At 32.9% G+C, this 15,900-nt stretch overlaps 1 protein-coding gene across 1 annotated transcript in view; it reads left to right on the top strand.

The window, feature by feature from the left end:
• Nucleotides 1–15,900, top strand: part of LOC145292031 (cerebrin prohormone-like) — a 63,124-nt gene that overhangs the window by 6,733 nt on the left and 40,491 nt on the right. The window contains exon 2 of the mRNA XM_080138054.1: nt 6,732–6,828. Within this exon, the coding sequence (XP_079994180.1) occupies nt 6,739–6,828 (90 nt within the window). The 5' untranslated portion in view covers nt 6,732–6,738. The remainder of the gene's footprint in view (nt 1–6,731; nt 6,829–15,900) is intronic.

Genomic DNA, 15,900 nt, shown 5'->3' with positions numbered 1-15,900 from the left:
AAAATCTGTAAGCTATCTCGTTTTTTTCGTACTACTTGCGTTGTATCTGGACGCAAAGAGATTTTGTTTTCTCTTTAACCGTCGTGGATTCATAACGTGACACTGTTGGTAAGACGTTCGGCTTATTGCGTCTTTACAGAAGGCCATCACATATTTTGAATGGATTTCTCTTGACGTTATCGACGCACGTGATATGATTTCGCGAAGAAAGTAGTGAAATGTATATATAATGCGACAGAGGGGTGGATGGAACGGTTTGACTCACATCCGTTGAAGTTCTAAAGTGTGGGGGTTCGAAGAGAGGTGGGCGCTATCTTTCTGGTAAATATTAAAAATTGGAGATTCGTTTAACCTCTTTTGCATTATAAACCCGCCTTGAGCCTCCGTCACATCAGCTATAATAGAAAAAATAAGAAAAGAGAAAACTTCTTAAATTCTTTCTGTATCTTATTTTATACTTTTCTTTTCTTTTTCTTTTTTTTTTCTCGTTCTTAGTCTAATTCATACCTTCCTGACAAAGTGTCGGCTTTACTAATTGTATTTATTCTACGGTGGTCTGCACAGAATCTCACTGACTCGTCGGGCTCAACCACCGATACCCAAGGTGATGCCCATTCACTCTTGCTATCTTCTATAATTCGTGTTTCAGCATGAAACCTACCTCTCTTATCATTGCTGATATCCTCACTTAGATTTGATTCTCCTCCTTGGCTTAACTGTTCCATGTGACTTGCGTAACTTGAGTAGCCTCAATTATTCACCTCACATGGCATTTCGAAGCTGTGTCATCCAGTTTCATTATAGTTGAAACGCACTATAGGTCTTGTTTCCCGCCTGAGTAACGGTTAGCTAGCTATAAATGGCGGATTGTCATTCTTCCCACTAGATGTATAACTGCCCTCGACTTGCGAATGAACGGGCCCTTGGGGCTTTAGTCTATTTTCTTAGTAACGGCAATCATATACTCGAAATTTCAAGAAATGGCTCATGCTCACTGAAAAAGCTGCAAATTTTACTTCGTCTACATGCTTAATACCAGGTCTGAGATATGCAGATTAACCGATGTACACCGCAAAAAAACAAAAAACAAAAGAAAAAAAAAACAGATTTAAGAACTGTTCCCAGAAATACTCGACGTCTTTAAAAAGTAGCTTAAGATGCCTGTGTATTATTATTTTCTTCCTGTCCAAATATAGGAGGAAAACTTAATATTTTTTAATTACAAAAATATTTGATATTATTATGTACCGTGATTATCTCCCTTCTATTGCAAAACCATCAGACAAATTATCTCTAATCGTATTGATTAACTATCAAACAGCTATGTCATCACAAAAATTCGAATTATCTCCCCTAAATATACGAGTGAAATTATATCCCATTATAGCTTTATATTTCGGATTTATTTTATATATTTATATTAAACATTGTTAATATGAGATGCATGTTATTTATAAACATTGACTGGCGATAATTTATTTATTTTAAACAATTGTTTATTGGGAATTTTAGAATATTCCATTTTCCCACTTAAAGAATTCAGTATAATAAAGGTTGGTCCGCTTTAGAATATTCCAGTTTATTTGAAGGGATTTTCAGGTCGAAGCAAATTTGCGTATTAATCTATAGATTATATTGCTATAAATTTAATTTGAATTTTATATTACTATGATTTAATTTGAATTTAAGTTGTATTTAATTAATAATTATTTTTTTTATATTTCGTTTGATTACTTTATATTTATATTTTATATCACGATGTCTTAATTTTAAAATCTTAATCACATTAAATTATTCAATTAGTTTAATTTAATTATTATCATTATTTTTTGCTTATTTTAATTTTACAAATAAACATACGCACACAGAGGGAACATGTTTTTTGCTAGTATATATATAACACAAATTTTAAGTTTGTGAATGAACAGTCAATTGTGACGATGTCTTGTTGATACATGCTACTAACTCCAAAGGGGAAGTGATATCTTGAGCGATGATTCCACGACAACAGAAGAGATACTATACAACTCCTAAAGCAGGTTATTATGTAATGATTTTATGACAATAACGCAGACACAGCAGTATCTCCCACAAGAAATGAGAAGGTAATCATGACAACGGAAGAGATAATACAAGGCTCCTTCTCTAAACAAGGAGGTGATGCAATATTGAAAATGGTTTAATGATAACAAAATATATACGACACTACGGCTTTCCCCATATAATAGAGGAAGTTAATGAATGGAATAATAATATAATCACAACAAAACAAATACTAAATTTCTCAAACACAAAAGAAAAGACAACTCTTAAAAGGATGGTTGCATGAAACAGAGCAGATACTGTGCTATCTCCCAAAAGAAGAGGTAAGGCCTGGGAAGATTGTTCCATAACAACAGAACATGCACTAAACTATTGGCATTGAAAATAGTACAAGAGTACAATATTCGAAAAAAAGCAGTTCTACTTTTTTCATTTTATTTTCATAATTACAATTTCAGCCACTTCTGATTTCTATTCAGTAACGAGTTCCCTAGTCCCATGATACAGTTGACTAGAAGAGCTATAATTGGTTATATATATATGTATATGTATATATATATATTATTATTATTATTATTATTATTATTATTTTTAATATATAATGATAATTTTATTTTAAAAATAATAATAATAATATATATACATATACATACATATATATACACACACATATATATAACAACTTTTACCATCCTTAACTGTCAGTAAAAATAATTTACAAAGAAATTTGTAAAGAGAAATGAAGAGCTGTGACATATATTATTAAATTATATATTTTATCATATATATATATATATATATATATATATATATATATATATATATATGCATACATATATACATATATGCATATATATATATATATGCATACATATATACATATATGCATATATATATATGCATACATATATGCATATATATATATGTATATATATATAACGTCTCAATCAGGAATATATATATGTGTGTGTGTGTGTGTGTGTGTGTGTGTGTGTGTGTGTGTGTGTGTGTGTGTGTGTGTGTGTATGTGTGTGTGTGACTACTTCATTTAATTACAGAAATTAATATACGAAAGTATAATTTTATGGATAAACTTTAAGTATTTACTTCAACAGTGCTCACTACATAGGTAGGGCTAGGTAGCAAATTATAAAAACCATATAATTTTGCCATATATATATTTTTGTATCTTACTATATATACATATATATTCGCCCCGTCACACAAAAGTTAGTTAGTAAAAAAAAAAGAAACATTTCTCTACCGATTTATGTTTTCTTTTGTTTCAAACTTCCCTGTTTGAGACTTTTTATTTATTTTTTATTTATTTCTTTTTTACCTTCACCGATTGAGATCTTATTTTAATTAATTTGGGCAAATATTGGTAAATGAGAAAAACTTCCACCATTTTTAATGGCGGGCGTACCCTTGTGTTACGGATTATTTTTTTAATGGCAATATTGACCATATTGGAAATTTCCAGATGATATTTTTGTAGCAAAGAATATGAACATGCAGGAAGTGTGTCAAAAATGAAAAATATGATGAAACATTTTTTTAATATTGAAATCTCGTTGTGTTTCATTTTCTTTTCTCTCATAATTTTTGTCGATATGCTAACAGATGCATAAATAAATTGAAATAAATGATACGAAATTAAAGGTCAAGGCGTGCCTGCACAACATTATAAAAAATCTGCTATGTAAACTGTGTCATCGACATTTGTTTATCGCAATTGACGTAAAACTGTCAAAACCTGAAACAGAGTTGTCTCCCTTACATGTTTCAAAACTGATTCATTTCAAAATACACGGCAACTTGATAAGAGCAGCAAGTCTCACAAATTACTGCTTTCCGTTATTCGATATTTAATTACAAAATACAGGCAGACTACTAGATTGATTAGATCGCGATTTATACGAATCATTTTAATGAGTGATGGACGAACATTTTAAGTGATGACTATTGTTTTAAGTGATGACTATTGTTTTAAGTGATGACTATTGTGTTTGTTATGAGTATTTTGTTTTGTATTGACTCGCAACATGCAAGTCGCTATAAAAAAGGGTATCAAATACAAAGTCTAAATAATTCTAATTTTACACGGGAAATACCTTATGTAAAGCGCTATGTTTGAATATGAGATGAATTAATATAAAATTAATTTCATTGAATAATGAAACATTTTGAAAAATAAAATAAAGAATCTTCTGTTAATAATTTTTTGTAAAACTTTAATGTTTTGCACGCATGACTAACTTAATTTTTTATAACTTAAAATATAAAATACATTCACCGATTAGGACGACGAGCAATTGATTAACTTCTATTTATTGTGTATTAATAATCTGTTTTGCTTCATAGCGAAAACTGGTTGCAAATCGCGATTCAAAGAATCAGATGAAAGATGATTCCTCCTCTAAATGAACGAGTTCCTTAATGGTTGTTTATTAATTTCTGAATTATTAATCTACATTAATAAATGCGAAGTTGAGTCCAATTCTCGCACTAACTGTCAAAACGTCCCATTCGAACTTAATATAACTTTACACAATAGAGACAGCGTCTTTCTTATATACACTGCTTATGTATATGCATATTAGTTCTGAAAAAAGACATTTGATTAATAAACTATTATTATTGTTCTTAATTCAATGATTGTTTTCATTTTCACAATATTGCTTTATTTTCTCGACAAATATTTAATATTTGTGTTCAATTGTCCCTCGTTTTAAATGGATCGACTTCATTTTCAACAAGTAGCAATCTATTTTTAAATTGCAAGTGAAAAAGCAAATTTATTTTTTTCTATAACATGTAAGACTTAAAGATAAATAAATTAGAATTAAAATGATGAAAATGTTAATGTTTATCGATCTATATTAAGAAATGTTTATTTTAAAAATTCACAGGAGGTTGGAAAAGCCTCTGTACCGTCGGTTTCAAAGGGGATACGTTTGTGGTTGAAAAATATCGGACTCTTTTCAGCCTTATCGGTAAGAACAGATATAAACAGCGGCTGAAGAGAATGTACTGAAGTTTTTCTGACATTCTGTAAAATTTTAAAATAAATATTATGTATATTGCATTTTTCTTTGCTTGTATGGAGTTCTTTCCCACAAACACCACAAAGTATATTAAGAAATGAGAAATATTGCGTGTTTATAACATCAGGGACCTACTATTTGCTGATGATGCGGTGGTAGCACCTTTCACCGAAGAAGGATTTCAAAGACTCATAGCCAGGTTTTTTAATGCTTGGAAAGACCATTACCATCAGCCTGAAGAAAACTCGGGTCATGAGCCAAGGAACCTCATCTCTCATCATCACTATGAATGGGCAGGCTTAGATATGTTCCAATATCTCGGGTCTTCAGCCTCAGACAACCTATCTCTTAATGTAGAATTCAACAAGAGCATCGGAAAAGCATCCACCACTCTGGCAAAATTGACAATTCGAGTGTGAGAAAATAAACATCTCACCATCCCCACAAAAGTGAACGTTTACATGGCCCATGTCATCAATTCCCTTCTATATGGCTGCGATGCATGAACAACCTACAGCCACCAAGAACGGAAACTGAACTCATTTCACATGCGTAGTCTGCGGAGAAATTTTGGAATTTCTTGGAATGACAACGTTACAAACAATGCTGTGCTCGCAAGGGCTGGTATCTCCTTCATACTCACCCTCCGTTGCCAAAGACTTCTACGATGTCATGTGCATCACATAGACAAAGGATGAATCCAAAAAAAACATTCTCACTACTGACAAAAGGAAAGTTGCTCGTCCTTACCTCCGCTATGTTGCCGTGTGCAAACGCGACATAAAAGCATGTGATACTGACTCTACCAGCTGGGATCCCAAAGCTAATGTCCGCAACATCTGGAGAGAAACAGTAACCAAAGGCCTGACCACTAGCGAAAGGTCCATTGCAGAACGGGCGGAGACCAAAAGATTATTAAGATATGTCAGTCAACAAAATTTAAGAGACAACCGACATTCACCTGCGATGTCTGCAACAAACAATGTAGATCAAAGATAGGCTTATTCAGCTACAGAAGACGGTGTTCAACGACCTCTACATGCGCAACCCTAACTTCTAGACTGGCAGCGGCCAACAAATAGAAGAAATGTTTATTATTTAAAAATTAATGTTTCGCGATTTTCAGGTAGATAACTTGTGAAGTGATGGTGGTTCGATAAAGTTAGCTAATCTTTTTTTATTTATTCTTTTAATAAAAGTGAGACTTTCCGCTATTTGTATTCTTAGAATTTTGTTCATTATTATCTATTGGTAATTTTTTTTTATTTCCATTTTATTATTTACATTTAGGCTATTTAGTCTGCTCACCGGTTTTTTGTTTGGATTACTGATGTGATGGACGAGATTAGAGGATATAACCATTTCTCGGAGCTTAAGTTCCCTTACCGAGATTAGAACATTTCATGGTGTACATATATTTTAGTTATACACCGTTTGTAACTGACAAAATTGCAGAAACGATACTTCATAATAATTATTATAGTTTAAATATAGCACCATTATTTACACAGTAAGCAGTGGAGAACACGATGTGAAAAACATTCTAAGTGTGTTTATAGTTAACGTGATAATAAACGTTTTTATATGACAACGAAACTTTTGAAATTTACAATGTTTCGCTTTCTGTTTTCTTTTCTTCAGATCAACCATGCAGAAAGGAATTATCTTATTCGTAGCACTGACCATCTTTTCGACAGTGTTTGTGACAGACGTTATTGCTGTTCAAGAAGAAATCTCAGTAAGTAAAACCCCATTACGCATGAATTTGACATCTTCGCATCATAAGCCACATACTGGTCAACAATAGTTACAATTATATATATATATATATATATATATATATATATATATATATATATATATATATATATATATATATATATATATATATATATATATACATTTTTAGTCTTTCGTTGTAAAGTTATTTTGCCAGTAAGTTACTTAATCTCCTGTAATTGTTGTATCAATTTGCTTTCAAGAATTCATAATATTCTTAATGTTATTTCGGGAGTTATCAGGTGTTTACCATAAAACACTGTTTTGGGTATTTATAAACAAAATAGTATATTAATGATGGCTCCCCAACGTGTTGATCAAACACCACCTTCTTTTAAAAAACTAAAACAAAAATGTTCCCGATATTAGATTTATTTTGCTTTAGATTAATTAGACTAACATAAATTCTTCTTTTTTTATTCATAAGAGAGAAAGCCTGTTTTAAGATCATTGTTCATTTCTCGATTTTCGATACTTATCGGATGAATGTCTGTACAAAACATATCTAAGAACACTGCCAAAAAGAAAAGTTAAAAGTTATTCGAATTTATTTCAGAAAACAGTCTTTATTTCGATATAAACGCATAATTCTGTTTGTCAATGCAAATTTAATGAAAATCCTCTAAAAATGAATGCAAAAATAACCAGACGGGCAACTGGCGATATTTATTACTTGAGAAAAAAAAAGAGGAATTCATTTTTATTCGTTTTTGGCAAAGACGGGCAGAATGTTTGCGTATGTGGGCATGTGTGTACTAGAAAGGACTGTCACCCCATCATCACTCTCACCCTCACCCTCTACTGACCAACGACCTGGAATTTAACTCAAGACAGGGGCCCAAATAGGGACGTTGAGCACACTCGTGACAGAAAACTCTTTTAAAGAAACCAACGAAATGTGAGTTTACGTCCTTTTTTGTTAAAAAATAAAGAAGTTAAATGTTACTTCGAATTTATTTCAGAAAACAGTCTTTGTTTCAATATAAACGCATAATTATGTTTGTCAATGCAAATCCTCTAAAAGTGAATGCAAAAATAACCAGACGGTCGACTGGCGAATTATCTAGTTAAATGTTAGTTCGAATTTATAACAGAAACCAGTCCTTTTACCGATATAGACGTAGAAATTTGCCTCGTCTCTGAACGAGGGAATTAAATACTACCAGAGCGACGGGGAAAATTGCCTTCCTCTTTTCCCATTCAACATTTCCAGCGACTAAGCAGTATGGTGTAAGGTAGACCTATCTTCAAACGCCCTCTTTCAGAGCATTACTTCTGACTTCTACTAAGTAGAATACTTAGTCGGAAATTTAATTTTTTTATTTTAATTTTTATTTTATATATTTATTTATTTATTTTCTTTCCTTTTTTTGTTCATGTCCCATATGTATGTGTGATAGTGCACGATACCTTTTGTATACATGGGAACTATACGCTATCCCTGCGCCAGAACCACAGGTAAAATAATTCTGGGCTCGATGCTGCCACAAACACCAAAATATGAAAATGTCAATTACAAATTATCCAGACCATTGGACCCAGAAGAAATATCTGGGTGTCATGATCGGCAGGTGCTCCTTCAGTACCCAGCATGGGGGACCCGGCCGTCATCCTGCGAATGTTGGCCAACTTTCTAGTTTCAGAAACTCAAAGAACATGGACGCTGAACAGGTAAGTATAACCTCTAATTCCAGGTAACAAAATGATACCGAACAAACACAGCACAGCCATGATAACCATCAAAAGGAAAAAAAAAACGAAGAAAAAAATGAACAACAAAAGAGAATAGACACGTAATGGAATGCTATTATAGAATTCATCCTAAATATAGATATGGAGGTTATCGGAAACGAATGAAAGGACTATGGGACTTATCCAGTGACTACCATACGACAGAACAAAGAATTGCGGATTAAGCAAGACTGATACTCAAGAAAGGTTGGCTCTCTAAACTAGAACTAACAGAAATTCAGCGAAAAATAAATCATGAAACTGAACAAGAAGAAACCGCACGTAGAGAAACCCCACAAGTTGAAGCCTCACAAGTAAAAACACCGAAGGCCGAGGACCAACAAAGAACGAAGTCTACAAACGTGGAAACCGAGAACAATGAAACAGGACTAACAGAGAATGAAGCAAATAAAATAAATAAAATAATACAGCTGATGAACGGGGAAAAAAAACAAAGCTCCATCGTTAAGGAACCAAGAGCAGAAGAAATTAACAAACACAAACAGAGAAGGTTAACAAGCTCCTCCCACGCATCCCAACAAATACAATCACAGACTTAAACAACCTCATTTACGCAGGCGCCAAAATAGTGAATCTCAAATTAGAAAAAAAAAAACGGGAAGAAGCGGACGACAAAACCTGGATGGGAAATAAGACTAGAAACTCAAATACACAAACAAAAAAGAAACCAAAAAGATCAACAGAAAGAACCCAATGTGGAGAAAACAGAATATTGGAAATGTAACTGGCAGGGCGAGGCTAAACAAGAAACATGAAGAACTGGACCAAAAAGTAAAAGCAAAATAAGCGAGATTGAGACGATATAGATATAAATCTGAACAATGCAAACAAAACAGAACATTTGAAACTAATGAACGCCAATTCTACCAAAATGTGAACGGAAGAAAAACAAAAACAGAACAACCAAATCCGACAGAAACAAAACTCTACCGGAGTAAAATATGGGTAGAGCGATACGATCACAATAGAAAGACATGAAAGAAGAGTTAAAACAAATAGAAGAAGGAATAGCGAATGAAATCAGCAAGGAAACCCTAGAGAAAACCATAGGAAAAATGGCAAACTGGAGAGCATCAGGGCACGACGGGATACATGCATACTGGTTCAAAAAATTCACAACCTTACACGAAAGCCTAGCCCAAAACCTGAGAAGATGTATACAGGAAGCAAGCGTACCAGACTGGATGACAAAAGGTAGAACTACACTGCTACAGAATGACACGGAGAAAGGAACCGTCCCTATCAACTATAGGCCAATCACGTGCTTACCAACTATGTGGAAGATACTGACAGCACAACTGAGGGAACAAATCTACCACTCCCTGAATAACCGTGGACTCATCCCCGAGGAGCAGAAAGAATGCCAAAAAGGAAAAAGAGGAACACATAACCTGCTATATATAGATCAAAAGATCCTAAAGGAGGTAAAAAGGAGGAGTAAGAATTTTGCCATGGCATGGATCAACTACAAAAAAGCATACGATAGGATCCCCCAAGCATGGATAATAGAATGCCTAAAAATGTATAAAATACCAAGCGGGATCACCAATGTAATAGAAAATGCAATGGAAACATGGAGACTGGAATTGACAGCTGATGGACAACACATAACAGAAATTAACATACAAAGAGGCATCTTCCAAGGAGATTTACTATCACCAGTACTGTTCATCATAGCCATGATGCCCTTGAACAGTATTCTGAGAAAGTGCCAAGCCGGATACAAGTTCTCCAATACAGAGGAAAAAATGAACCACCTGATGTACATGGACGATCTGAAACTTTTTGCAAGGACCGAAAAGGAGCTAGAGACACTAATTAACACTACCAGGATCTTCAGCCAAGATATCCAAATGGAATTTGGAATGGAAAAGTGTGCACAACTAGTTATAAGAAAGGGAAAACTGGAAACGACAGAAGGTATGGAACTACCCAACGAAACAGAAATGAGGGCACTAGGGGAACAAGACGACTATAAATACTTGGGAATTCTAGAAGCGGACACCATCAGAGCAACAGAAATGAAAGAGAAAATTGGAAAGGAATACCTCAGGAGAACAAGAAAACTCCTGGAAACGAAATTATATAGCAGAAACCTAATAAAATGTATAAATACATGGGCAGTATCACTAGTAAGATACTCTGGACAAAAGAAGAACTGAGAAAACTCGACCAGAAACCCGGGAAACTCATGACTATGCATAATGCACTACACCCAAAGGACGATATTGACAGGCTCTACGTGAAAAGGAAAGACAGCGGGAGAGGACTGATCTGTATAGAAGACTGTGTGAAAGACACGAAAAAAGAACTAGAAAAATACATAATGCAAAACACTGAAAGGATAATTATGGCAGCGAGAGACACTGAAATAAAAAAACAACAAAACAGAAAACAGAGAGACAAATGACAAAACGAGAAAAGAGAAGTGGGAAGAGTAACAACTCAACGGAAGATTCATAAGAATGACAAAAGATGAGAATAACGAAAACACCTGGACATGGATGCGAAAAAGACATATAAACCGAGAAACTGAATCTCTAATAACTGCAGCATAAGATAACTCGATAAGAACCAACCATATCAAAGCAAGAATCGATAAAACACAAGAAAACAGCAAATGCAGACTCTGTGGACAAAAAGACGAAACGATAAACCATATACTAAGTGAATGCAGCAAACAGGCCCAAAAGGAATACAAAAACAGGCATGACCAAGTGGGGAGGGCGGTGCACTGGGAATTATGCAAATGACTGCATTTTGAGCGTACAGACAAATGGTACAAGCATAAACCCGCAACAGCACTCGAAAACGAGAACCACAACATCCTATGGGACATGGACATACAGACGGACAAGCCCATCCAAGCAAGAAGACTAGATGTCGTAATAATTAACAAGAAAGAAAAATCTTGTCAAATCGTAGACTTTGCTGTCCCAGCTGACCACAGGGTGAGTATGAAAGAAAAGGAGAGACGAAGCAAATACACAGAGCTAGCCAGAGTTAAAAGGGATTTGTATGATGAAGAAAATCAAAATAGTACCGATAATAGTAGAAGCACTAGGAATAATTCCGAAAAACTTCGAAAAAAGAATGTCAGAAATTGGAATCAGAGGAATAACTGCAAAAGTAGGACGACTAACGATAATGAAAACGACTGAAATATTAAGGAAACCCCTTGAATGCTGAGAATAATACAAGAAGACAATATAATGAAGAAGCGTTGCAGGGAATGAAGAACACCGAAGCTGCATATATACAAGTCCTATCATGCATCCCCACATAGTTTCACCACCGCTCCTCCCAATAAAAAATCTGAGAAGGGTCAAGAAGGACTGAAAGACCGAGGAGAGAGTGCCAGCTTGACCTCGGTTGGACAAGCGCAAAGAGAACTGGGACCTTGGGGAGGCTTAGTGCCACTCAAATCCCAGTATAAACCAATGACCACTGCCGACGAGAAATTAATGGTAAGAGACTGTTGCGATGATGCAAATTCATTTGCAAATGCTATCGAAGAAAGTAGAGAGAACTGGACGTCTGGGGCGACTTGTTGTCACTCAACCTCCAGAGAACACCACAGGTTTCCAATCAGATCGTTTGTTGACTTGTGTGAAAGCTCCATGTAAGCCAATAATAATAATAATAATAATAATAATAACACCCCACCCACATATATATATATATATATATATATATTTATATATATATATATATATATATATATATATATATATATTTCTTGTTGATTTTTTTTAACGATAAATACGGTTAAATAGTGGCTTCGTTTCAAAGCTCATTTCTATTTATTTAGAAACTCTTCCATAATTTATTTTGGCGTACATATATTTTTTAAATTATTTTTAAAACATTAATCTACGTACATACATGTTTCAAACATGCATGTACACAGATTACTATTTTAAAAATTAAAAAAAAATAAATAAGACATTATATATGTCCAAATAAATTATTGGCGACTTTCTAAGTAAATAAGGCGAAGCTGCTTTTTAACCGTATTTATCGTTAAAAAATCAAGGAGGAATCTAAATTTATAAACGGTAGAAATAAACAGTAAAATCATCTAGGAGTTCATGGTTTAACGGTTAAACGCGCCGGACGGTGATACACATGGTCCGGAGTTCGAATCCTAGAAACAGGCAACCTACTCTGACGAGAGGTAGTTACGTTGATACTTGCATGTACGTAGATTACTTTTCTTAAATACAAAATAATAATTATATATATATATATATATATATATATATATATATATATATTGTTGAATGTACAATAAAAAAACACCATATGAAAACAACGCTAGCAAATAAATACTGGGAACTCAAGGAAAGCGGACATTCGCCGCTAATCGAATGGAAAATAATAAGACAAGCTACCACGTGTAGAAACCTAGACGACCCATGTAGATTATGCCTTCATGAAAAATTTGCTATTCTGTACTTTAAAGAACCCCAACATCTATTAAACTGTAGAAGAGAAATAGCGAACAACTGTGTTCACAAGATAAAATTTTCTCTAGGATAGCGATACAAAATAGTTTTAAAACTAACAAAAACAATAGAAAATAAACAAATAAATAAATTAAATAAACATGAATATACATAAACGATCACACATATATGTATATATATATATATATGTATATATATGTGCATATATGTATGTACATATATATATATATATATATATATATATATATATATATATAACATTAAAATAAACCCTAACCTAGATTTAAAACAGGTCAAGAAACTAGATATCCAGGCTAACTAGAGCACACACAAAGGAACAGGTCAACCAGAGGTCAAATAGGCCTTTGTCCGATAAGTGCATGTTCATTGGCTGGAGGAAGGGCGCGCTGGATACAAGAAAGCTGATTGTCTAACAAAAATCTCAATAGAAGGTGCGTATATAAAAACGACAGACAACCACAAAATTCGCGCATAAACCATAAGAGTCCTAGAGTGGATGAAACGCGGAATATTCCGTGTAGCATAATCGCCATATATATATATATATATATATATATATATATATATATATATATATATATATATATATTGTATAGTCTCTGGGTACAAACCTTTTATGTAAGATGGTGGCTGATGTAAAACGTGTATGACACGAAGGTCTTTCTGCTGATCATATTATATTTTATTTTCTCAATCATCTCTATCATTTCCTGAAGAAGTTCCCCGAAAATGCGGATGAAACGTTGAAATTTCCTAAAAAACTACGGGTGTTTCTCATTTTTTTCTAAAACGATTTTATAAAACGTGCACTGTTGCATAGTGCGTGTACGACCCCATAGTGTCTCTTTAAATGTATGCACAGTTTTTAACTATGTAACACAATCTACATGCGGTATCGTCTTGTGGTTTCACACAATGTGCATACGTACATGTCTCTGTGATGTATAACATGCATATTCCATTGTCATTAGGTACGTGTGTTCGCGTGTATTTAACACTTTTGTTACAGTTTATAAAAAAAACGTCGTAACGTGCCACTGTTCGGTGAGTTGCACTGTAGTGTGTCGTTTTTCATAGATACGAGGTGCGTGGCGCACAAACCAAGAGGATATACTTTCTTACAGGTTCCGATTCGTATACTGTTTGGACCTTGTAGGCGCTGAAATAAATACTTCCATATAATATTAATACCAGACAACTTTATCTTTGACTGTAGCTTTACTTACTGCTTCATGACCTTGCGGTTTTCAGAGTTGTAACGCCTTCTTCTCGATTCGACGTCACACGAGAACATGCCTCTCGTTTTCATAACATCGTCGCTGTCAAAGATGTCAAAACCATAATTACACACGCCACACAGGCACTAAAAAATCACACACGCATCCATTCCGCACATTTTCTAATTAATAACAACAAATTACTTTCCTCACAGATTACTTTCCTCATGGAACTTTTGAATAAGGCGAACATCGCCAGTTAAAAATAAGGACATTATTTCCACACGGAATTTTACGTTCTAATCTCATTAATTCCACAAAGGACTTTCATCTAACATTTTAATCTCATAATGACATTCACAAGAACTTTCACCGATCGGGCCTATGTTTATTCATCTTGTTGTTTTTGTTAAAAAATAAATGCATTTTAAACCAGAAGGAGGTCTCATTTTATTTTATTCCTTTTTTATTATTTTGTTTGGGGAAAAGAGATTTAATCTCACTTAAACTTCTTTCCCCTTACAAACCCACAACAAAATAGTGTTCATTAATATATGGGGAAAGTTACTATATATATATATATATATATATATATATATATATATATATATATATATATATATATATATATATATATAGCGAGAGAGAGAGGGGGAGGGGGAGAGAATAACAGACAGACAAACAGAAAGAGAGAAAAGAGAGAAAGAGAAAGAGATATATGCACAATTAAATGCTAGATTTCTTTATTTACCTTTCAAAAACTCTATGACTGGATGGCTCGTTTCATCAACACAAAAAAATAAAGCAACACTCATTTCATAAAAAAAAAAAAAATTAAAATGAGTTTTCCTTTTGTTAGTGGATGCTACCTTTTATACAAACGGAACTAGAAAAAGGTGCGTATAACCTTCTTTACGTTGTAAATAACATTAATTGAATAAAAGGAATTAAAAGCAATCACCAAATCAAACAAGAAAATATTGTAATATAGAAATAAATTAAAAGTTGCAAGAAAGGGAAAAAATGAAGAGAATGAAAAATTAATTCGAACTTACAAGATATACGCAGTTACGAAGTTAAGATGGGATTAAAATTGTAATTATATAGCCAAGGGAAGGAACTCTGAAATTATTGTTAAGAGTTTCCTCCCTTGTTTTAGCCTTGATAGTATATATTCTTAAATTATAATTTCCGTTATGATTAATTAAATTTATACATACATATATATATGCATGTATATATATATATATATATATATATATATATATATATATATATATATATATATATATATATATATATTTATATATATATATATATATATGCATATATATATATATATATATATGCATATATATATATGCATATATATATATATATATATATATATATATATACATATATATATATATATGCATATATATATATATATATATATATGCATATATATATATATGCATATATATATATATATATATATGCATATATATATATATGCATATATATATATATATATATATATATATATATATATATATATACTAGTAAAATTAAATGCCTACAGACACCAGC

This window comes from Euprymna scolopes, chromosome 13 (assembly GCF_053919585.1).
Source record: "Euprymna scolopes isolate OS-2025 chromosome 13, ASM5391958v1, whole genome shotgun sequence".
NCBI lineage: Eukaryota > Metazoa > Mollusca > Cephalopoda > Sepiida > Sepiolidae > Euprymna > Euprymna scolopes.
The sequence above is the reverse complement of the archived record's forward strand: the minus strand, read 5'-3'. Positions and strand labels throughout refer to the sequence as shown.